The sequence below is a fragment of the Zerene cesonia genome, unplaced genomic scaffold (genome assembly GCF_012273895.1).
Source record: "Zerene cesonia ecotype Mississippi unplaced genomic scaffold, Zerene_cesonia_1.1 Zces_u009, whole genome shotgun sequence".
Lineage (NCBI taxonomy): Eukaryota > Metazoa > Arthropoda > Insecta > Lepidoptera > Pieridae > Zerene > Zerene cesonia.
Window position 1 is genome coordinate 429,476 of NW_024045139.1, and position 9,388 is coordinate 438,863.

Consider the following 9,388-nt stretch of genomic DNA (forward strand, 5'->3'; position numbering starts at 1 on the left):
GCCCTCCGCCTCCTCGTCGGGGAACTGGCGCGTTAGTATATCCTTTTTATTCAGACACTTTTTTCTTTTTGGGAATATTAAAGGTAAAAAAAAATCTATCGGCGGGATACGAAACCGCGTTATTGGACATTTTTTTTTATTGAATAGTGAGTGTATTTCGTCACACGTGACCTTTTTTAATAGAAAAATTAATGGGTGTACACACCCATTAATTTTTCTAATCGATGTAGTGGTCATTATGACCACTTGAAAAATTAATTATTCTTTCATCACAGATGAGAGATGTCGAGAGATGCAGTTCACACATAACATCACAAAATAAACAATGGAAAATACATAAAAATTACAATATCATGTGTTGTATCAAGAAAAGAGAACAATCATAATCATAAAAATAAAATAAACTACATACCACATAGCCTTTGGAAGCCCTGAGCGTGACCGTTTTCGATGAATGAATGTTGCTCTCTAGATATTTACCAGCCCTCAGATCGTAGAACATTAGTAAACCTGTAATGGAGTTTTTCATTTATTCCATATATGTATTTTTATTATATAATAATAATCTTGTATGATAACTCGATTAAGTGCTTCAAGCGTTCCAATACAATCGTTAAATGGCAATCATTAATAGGGCCATAAGAAAATATAGAGAACAGTTATGACATAACTCTATTGTGTAAGGTTTTCTACCAGTTATAAATCACCGAGAGTCCATTTGATACTGGCGGTGTGTCTAATCTAGACACATTTATTTAAGTGTTAGAATACAATCTTTTGTTTCATCAAAGTCCATATTTTTTCTATAGGTTCAATTCAAAGTGAAGCGGGCAACTGGTGACCATTTTCTACAATATGGCCACAAAATGGCCAACTGTCTATTATTATAATATAGGGTCTAGAATTGCGTTATATAGGCAAAATTGGTATCGGAAGTTTCTAAATTAAATATATAACTTCATTTACTTTTTACAACTTACCCAATCCCGTGCCAATAGTGAGCATATCGCCCCGGAACGTGGCCGAGCGGATGCCGCATCCATTGTATCTGGATGTTATCTTCTTAACCGACTGCAAGGTACGGCAGTCCAACAGCAGCGTGTAGGATTTGCAGCCTATCGCGTATATACCGCTTTCCTGTAACAGGAGCAGGTTTCTTTAAGCTTCATCATCATCGGCCTATACATGTTCCCACAGCTGGGACACAGGCCTCCTATGAGGGTTGAGGAACAAAACAACGAAAACAGTCGTACCGACAACGCCCTCGATTTTTTTTGGAGTTGCTGAAATTAGTTCTGTGTACACAAAAGCATTCAGAACGAGAACAGCCCTTCTTTTTGAAGTCGGTTAAAAGAACAACAGTTCTGTGCTCACAATGGTTATGCAGCTAGCTAGCAGTAACAAACACAACGAGAACAGTCGTATCAAGAACGAACCCCCCCCCCCATTTTTTTTTCCAAGTTTTTTTTTACGCCGGCAGCTGACCTGCGTGGCGAGGCAGACGAGGTCCTGGCAGGAGGGCAGCTTGCGCGAGAGCGTCTGGCGGAAGGTGGCGGCGCTGAACACGTGGATGTAGCCGTTGAGCGTGAGCGCCGCGATCTCGCGCCACCGCTTGTTGAACGTCAGCGCGCGGACCTTCTGGCCTGTGGAACGGGGTGATACAGATTTTTGCTTGTATTTAAATGGTTATTTTTTCTTTACGATCCACTACATTATCGAAAAAAATTTATCTAGTTGATTATTTAGGTGTTTTATACGGGTGAATTTATCAATGGGGTACGGCAGGTTGGCAAAATCTCTGAGAAAACTATAAGTAACCTGCTGCGCCCCGCGGTTTCACCCGCGTAAGTCCGTATCTTGTAGGATTATCGGGATAAAAATTTGTCTATATGTTGTCCAGCTGTCTACGTACCAAATTTTATTGCAATCGGTTCAGTAGTTTTTGCGTGAAAGAGCAACAAACACACACACACATCCTTACAAATTTTCGCATTTATAATATTAGTAGGATAGGATATAGTAGTAGGATATCTTATCATACTGATAAGATATCAAAAAAGCGCTGAAAAGAGTCACGAGGCCGATTTTGTTGAAAAGTTAAACTAAGGTTGCGCAAGTTATACGTTTTTCATCAAAATCAATATCTTTTATTCCTGCCGCTTTATTTAGATTTTTTTTACTCAGTCTAATAGAAAAAATGTGGCAGATGCGTGCATTGTTCCTCTGTGTAGGTGCGAATATATTGTGTTTGTGTGTATTCGCGCGTGTGCGTGGCGGGCTCGCCAGAGCGTCAGCCGCGAGATGGGAGCTACGGGTTGCGGCTGGGTATGTGCCGGGTGCAGGGAGCGGGGAGCGGGGTGCGGGTGCAGGTGTGGGGTGTGGGGTGCAAGTGTAGGAGTGGGGTGTGGGGTGCAAGTGTAGGAGTGGGGTGTGGGGTGCAAGTGTAGGAGTGGGGTGTGGGGTGCAAGTGTAGGAGTGGGGTGTGGGGTGCAGGTGTAGGAGTGGGGTGTAGGTGTGGGGGTGTGGGGGTGTGGGGGTGCGGGCGCGTACCGGCGCGGCAGTCGCGCGCGGCGTGCGGCGCGATGTAGCGGTGCAGCGGCGCGAGCGGCGCGGGCTCGTCGGGCGGCGCGCGCCACAGCGCCAGCCGCGAGTCGCGCGACCCGGTCACCACGAACTCGTCGTCGAGCCAGCACATGTCCAGGATCTGGAAGAGACACATTCACATATATATAACAGAATTACCCAAACGCTACTAAGCAAGCGTGTTCGTCCTTAAAAGGAAATCCTTTTCGTATCCCTTTTCCCTTTGAAGCAATTAGCACATTCACAAAGGAACCAAATCTGAGAATGTTTATGGGCAATGGTGATCGCTTACCATCAGGTGAACCACCAACTCAGTTTTAAAAGAAACTCATACTTCACTCAATTTAAGGATATTTTTGGTCTAATGAATCTTGTTGTTGCTCAAGTTCGATGAGATGAAACGACACATATCTGCGATTATCAGACCTTTGACCAGGGCAAGGTAACATTATAAACCAAAATTAGACTCACACAGGTGACATTTTGGACCACGGATATTCTTGTTTTATATGATTGCTAACTAAATTTTTAAGTTCAAAATTATAAATCAATTTATAGAGTTGCCTTTTAGAATATAATTAACTATTATCCTACTTCCTACTTCCTACTATCCTACTATATCCTACTAATATTATAAATGCGAAAGTTTGTAAGGATGTGTGAATTTGTTGCTCTTTCACGCAAAAACTACTGAACCGATAGCAATGAAATTTGGTATGTAGACAGCTGGACAACTGGAATAACATATTATAGGCAACTCTTTATCCCAATATTCCTACGGGATACGAACTTACACAGGTGAAACCGCGGGGTGCAGCTAGTTATTAAATAAATATGACTACCATTCACCAATATGATATATTCAGACTGAACGATTGATTTATATACTGCTTTTATATAAAAGTGTTGACTTACCCAGTCTTTATGTGCTTCTCCCACGCACACAGGGTCTAACGTTGGCAGACGGTAGATGGCCAGCTCGCAGGAATTACGTGCGCCTGTTGCTAATAACGTTCTGGAACAAGAATGTAATTAAATAAGTAAATTATACAAACAGCCAAATTAGTTTTTACTAGAGAACATATTACATGTGATCTTAATCAAGCAATTACAATAAACATGTACCAATTTCAGATAAAAGGATAAACCTTAATATAGAATTTAAGAAAACTAAATTATAAGAAAGCGAACAAACAATACAAAAAATATCCATATAAGTCCACTGGTAAAAACTATAAAGATTGTTTTAAATCTTTCACAATCATAACTAAAGTCAAAACATATTTATAAAGCGAATTAAAATTCCAATCAGGTTTTAATTACACTAGGAGAGCCTGTAATTGCGTACAGTAATACCCAGTGCTATTAACTGGTAGTGATTAACCTTTATGAACAACATGATACATATGCTAAATCCTACTTAATATTATAAATGCGAAAGTTTGTAAGAATGTGTTTGTGTTTGTTACACTTTCACGCAAAAACTACTGAACCGATTGCAATGAAATTTGGTACGTAGACAGCTGGTCAACTGGACTAACATATAGGCATTTTATTTTTACATTTTATCCCAATATCACTACGGGATACGGACTTAAGCGGGCGAAACCGCGGGGCGCAACTAGTTCAATATAAACCTACACTTTGATTTGAAGCTTTGAAGATACGATACGTAAGGAAATCATTAAATATTATTATGCGTTAGCCCAACAAAATTATTGAATCATTGTATGTTCATCGATCTAGCGTTTGAATTAAATATTTCTGTTTAAAATGGGTCAAAATCGAGTTTATTAGAGTGAATATGCAGGTGAAGTTAAAAAAATCATGTCAAAGAATTGTACATATAAAATGTATGTCGACAATAATGTATGCCGACATTTTCATTTTTCGTTGTCATACAAATCAGGACAAAAAAAAATCATTTAATTTTTTGTTTTTATAGCATTGAAATGCTTTTTAAAAGAGAATAGAAAAAATTTGATTGAAAATTTCTCAAAAAAAAAAAAAACCGTCCCCGAACGCTCCGTGCGCAAGCGGCCTAACCTGGACGGGTTGATCTGCAGCGCGTGTATGCCCGTCTGGTGCTCGGCGCCCGGCCACGGCGCGCGCGACCGCAGCGTCGGGATCGCGTCCAGCGAGCGCGAGCGCACGTCGTACACCATCAGCTGATCGATAAATATATCTTTATATATATAAAAATCCAGTGTCATGATGTATGTTCCCAATGAATTCTTCTCCAACTCAACCGATTTTGATCAGAATCGGACAACATCTATTGTTCATACCCCTAAATGATAAGAGTAAGGCAGAATAGCGTTTGCCCGGTCAGCTAGTATTAATATAATAGGTAATTATAAGAAAAAAACAACTAAAACCTGCGCTTTAACGATAAAATCAAGACGTGCCTCACTGTCTCTGATACAGTTATGATATGTTATATAGTAAAAAAATAGCTACTTAAAAGACTTTAGTTTTTTCTTGACGACAAGAAAAAATATTTAATCCTAGCGAACCTAATTGGGATAACCTATAAATTCATGAAATTATGGTATTGTCGCCGATCCTTGTTAAGTGTACTAAACATAAACTAGCTATAAATTGATGTTTAACTATTTTCGTGTATGGATAAAAGATCCTCACCTTATTACACTTAGTGCCGAACACAATCTGTCGGTCGGAGAGCCACTGCGAGCAGAACACCTTGTTCATGTTGCCGAGATTGACGGGCGTCTCGCGGAACATATCGTGCGTGAGCATGTGCCGCGTCGCGTACGACGGGTCCACGGAACGCGGCTGAAATGGTGGACGAAATTTTGAAAATCGAATTCTCTATGGCAAATTTAATGAATTAAAAATCTAAAATTTTTGAAAATGGAATCATGTTCAGCACCGTTTGTATTTCAAAATTAGAACACCTTTTAAATGATTAAACATAATGTGCGATCCAATTTAGAATAGGTTGTCTGTGAGCCAGGCGCCAATTTCAGTTGAGATCCATGTCTGGGTTGAGCTGTGGTGACTGTATTTCACATCATACATTCATTCTTTATTCAATTCCTTCGGCTTTAAAATTATGATAAGAGTGGGAAGCAGTTATCATGTAAAATAAAAAAGTCAGCTGGCTGCTTGATCATGATTTTCTGCAACTGATTTGGAGCTCAGAGTTAAAAATGGGCTTAATTTTACATGAAAGAGGTGTTTATAGATTCGTTCATACAGAAATGAGACTTTGCATAAGCAATGGAATAATGTAATATTATTGTTAGGAATTTAAATTTTAAATCATGTTTTGTAGTGGGTCTATTACATATTTTGCTTCAATTGTGATAGTCATCTTTTCTTAAAAGATCTAGTAAGGAAGTGAATTGCTATGAGCATTTATCTTTTGATAAGAATATATACATGATACTGCTTAAACCAAATTTTTTGAGTTTTATGATACTACACTGGTATTTTTCCGGAATAAAAACTTTTCTGTGTGTTATTTGTGACTGAATATTTCACCAAATACATATCAGTATAGAAAGGTATACAAGTTTATCAATTAACAAGCAAATATATTAGACTATGTAAACCAATAATTAATAAATTCTCTATTATCCATTGTTAAAAATAAACATACATTTAAAATTATCCACAAATATTGATAGGGCATTACAAAGTCAGTTTTTGAAAGGTCATTTATGTTGATATTGATTTTTGATAACGTAACTTGAGTATTGATAGCAATATCATTAGTACGTCACCAATTTCATATATGTATATCATTGTATATCATTTTTGGTCACAAGAATTTACTCTACTGTGATTTGGTTAGTGCAGAAAAATAAGCCATTATTAATCAATATAAATTTAAAGACTATTTAACTGTAGTGTGTTGTATATTTTAATTTGACAAACATTTAAATTTAATGCTCATAAGTATATTGTTATAAAGAAAAGGCAATTGTTTCAACTACTTTTAGAAACACTCAGGTGTATGATAAAACTATGGGTATATCCATATTGTATTTACTGAATAAAGATGTACAAAAGTACCAGAGCGCACTATGATTAAGGCAAAATTATGATATCTAGCATGTCTGTCCACACAATTTTTTACAATTGTTACAATTGTCCGGGTGAGGTGTTGATGTCTTTCTCTAGCAACATACCTCAGGAGCCAGTATTTCCCTGGAGCGAACATAGTCCACAAAGTTGTAGGACGTGGACAGGATCTTGTGCTGCTGAGCTGGTGTTTCTTCCTCGCTATCGCTATCAGAGTAACAGACAAAGTCTTCTGGCTTTTCAGGCTTCCGTTGCTGCTCTAATCTAAAACAAATAGTACCAACATAGATATGTATAAAATGTAAAAGATAAGTTTTATTAAAATAAATAATTTAATGCCAATGAACTCACTATTCACAGAATTTTTGTTTAACTACTTTTCATAAACTAAATCTATATATGATATTTATTGTTATATTTATTAAATGACTTAACGTTAAATATGTAAATAGAATATGTAGAAACTGGAAGTATGCAGAAAATTTAAGACTTAGCAAGTTTATATATTTACTTTTAACATAAGCTACTGTGCCTAAATTATCTCATATCTTTATTTTAACTACTAAAATATATACTAATACCATGATAACAGGTAATCAGCTTTCTTTTATTAATTATGTTATCCAACCACCAACTTATGCTCAATACAGAAAATTGTATGTAGAAGTTTACATAAATTTCCAATAAAAACTTATAGCACTATAGTTTGCCATATAAATAGGTCAAATTAATCTTTATAACAAAGATAAGTTTGGTAACAAAAATATGAGGTCACGTATTCGTGTCATTGATCTCGAGTGTTGCTTTATTTACATTTAATTACCTCAATGCCCTTGCCTTCGCTCTTCTCTCTTTAATTCTGCTAGGTATATAACATGAGGGATATCTCCCTTCGATGGCACGTCTCACCGTCTGCGCCATTTTTGAATAACACTAAAAAATAAACTAAAATACACTAAGTTTACACACGATCAACTCGTCACTTTCGTTTTGTTCTGTTGTACATGGATCCATAGTGAGGTTGCGACGACATGTTTCATTATTGCGATCGGGTTTTACTTTTAACACGTTGCACTTTCCCAAACCAGTCCGCGCTATTGATAACACATAGCGATGAAGGTTTAACGAGGAAAGATTATTAAGTTATAAAATTGCGCCCCGATTTATTTAGAGCTTCAAAAGTTAATGAGATGACGGTGACGGATCACGGAATATATTGTCAAGTCAACATAACAATTTGTCAATAATGTTTATACATTGAAAAAAAGTACAGTTATGTCATTTGCAAACCGGTAAAACCGGTTTTTATGATCAAGTTTAATGCAATAAAATGAAAATTAATGGTATCAAATAATTTTGTTATAGAAAATTCTCCATTTGATAAAAAAACTTTGAAAATTTAGACACTTTATGTTAAAACAAATATAGCGCCACCTATTGTTGAATATTAGAATAATTATTCTTTTAATTTTTGAATTACTCTACAAGATGTCGCCGTATTCTGGTTCTTTCAATTGAATAATGAATATTGATAATATTATAGTTATATTTAGAGTAGAAAAATATTGATCTTGTCTATAATTAACGGAAAAATCCGTAACCATACTTATATATAATATTTAGCAACGGAATACCTCCATCTTTTTTGAAGTCACTGCCGGCCGGCAAAGCGCCTTTAATACAGTCGGGACGCCAGTTTTACAAGTATATTTTGCATGCTCTGCTATTAAAAAGAACGGTAATGTATAGGTTCCTGGAACCATACATACTTGCCCTGACAGCTCAGTATCATAATTAAAAATGGTGATCAATCAATGACGAGTGCTTCTACCCCGGACCACTTACATTCCAAACACAAGTGTAGCACAATTGAAATAATCTTTCAATACATAAGTGTTTATATTCATACATTACACAAATATTTGCACGCAGGTCAGTGTTCCAGAATATTTAAGGGCAAACATTAGTCCGTTGTAGGAATGTTTTAATTTTCTCGATGGCATTGTATGAATGTGTGGGACCCGGGAAAAAGAAGCTAAGATATTGTACCTATCAGTGTGAACACTGAACAATATTAACTACGCTATTTGTATCTATTTTGCCAATTTTGCAAAATCACTGATAAATAGCTGGTACTGGTAAAAAGATTAAAAATGTATTTAAATATTACAAGATTTTTCAATATGAATGTACGATTATTGTTTCTACTGCCTAACTTTTTTTTTTTTTTTTAATTATATAGAATTGTATTTTGTAGATTATATCATTAAACATGAAATTAAAATTCCTGTTCGAACAAATAAAACCGCATAAGCAATTACTTTTACGGACTTTTCAATTGCCTAAAGCGTCACTGAGAACAAAAATTAATTGCGCCGAAGAAAGGAGGGGAAATTTAGGTCGTCTCGGCGTCAAATAAGCGCTTCAGTCTGTCTCCATTATTACAATTTCTTTGTTAGAAACACTGGATATAATAGCTTGTTACTGAAGTTATTTATGAGAAGACTTACGATGATTTAGAGATGATATAATTATTGTAGTATAATTAGAGAGATATATGAATAGTTCATATTTGTGTTAATTATGTATTGTTGATATAGTTAATATTGTAGTGAAATTTCTGATTGTTTTTTATTTATTTTTAATAAACAAACAAATAACATGTGTCTGTAAGTAGGTATGTGTGAAATATCTAAGTAGCTATAACTAGGTACCTAGAACCATATTTTGGCTTGTTCTATTATGAAATTACTTT

At 36.0% G+C, this 9,388-nt stretch overlaps 1 protein-coding gene across 1 annotated transcript in view; it reads right to left on the reverse strand.

Annotated features, from left to right (window-relative positions):
- Nucleotides 1-7,855, reverse strand: part of LOC119839155 (DDB1- and CUL4-associated factor 12) — a 10,209-nt gene extending 2,354 nt beyond the window's left edge. Inside the window, exons 1-10 of the mRNA XM_038365358.1 lie at nucleotides 7,457-7,855; nucleotides 6,741-6,897; nucleotides 5,227-5,379; nucleotides 4,630-4,751; nucleotides 3,499-3,598; nucleotides 2,551-2,704; nucleotides 1,486-1,643; nucleotides 981-1,137; nucleotides 413-510; nucleotides 3-24 (exon numbers count right to left, since the gene is read on the reverse strand). Coding sequence (XP_038221286.1) covers nucleotides 3-24; nucleotides 413-510; nucleotides 981-1,137; nucleotides 1,486-1,643; nucleotides 2,551-2,704; nucleotides 3,499-3,598; nucleotides 4,630-4,751; nucleotides 5,227-5,379; nucleotides 6,741-6,897; nucleotides 7,457-7,554 — 1,219 coding nt within the window. The 5' untranslated portion in view covers nucleotides 7,555-7,855. The remainder of the gene's footprint in view (nucleotides 1-2; nucleotides 25-412; nucleotides 511-980; nucleotides 1,138-1,485; nucleotides 1,644-2,550; nucleotides 2,705-3,498; nucleotides 3,599-4,629; nucleotides 4,752-5,226; nucleotides 5,380-6,740; nucleotides 6,898-7,456) is intronic.
- Between the last annotated feature and the right edge of the window lie 1,533 nt (nucleotides 7,856-9,388).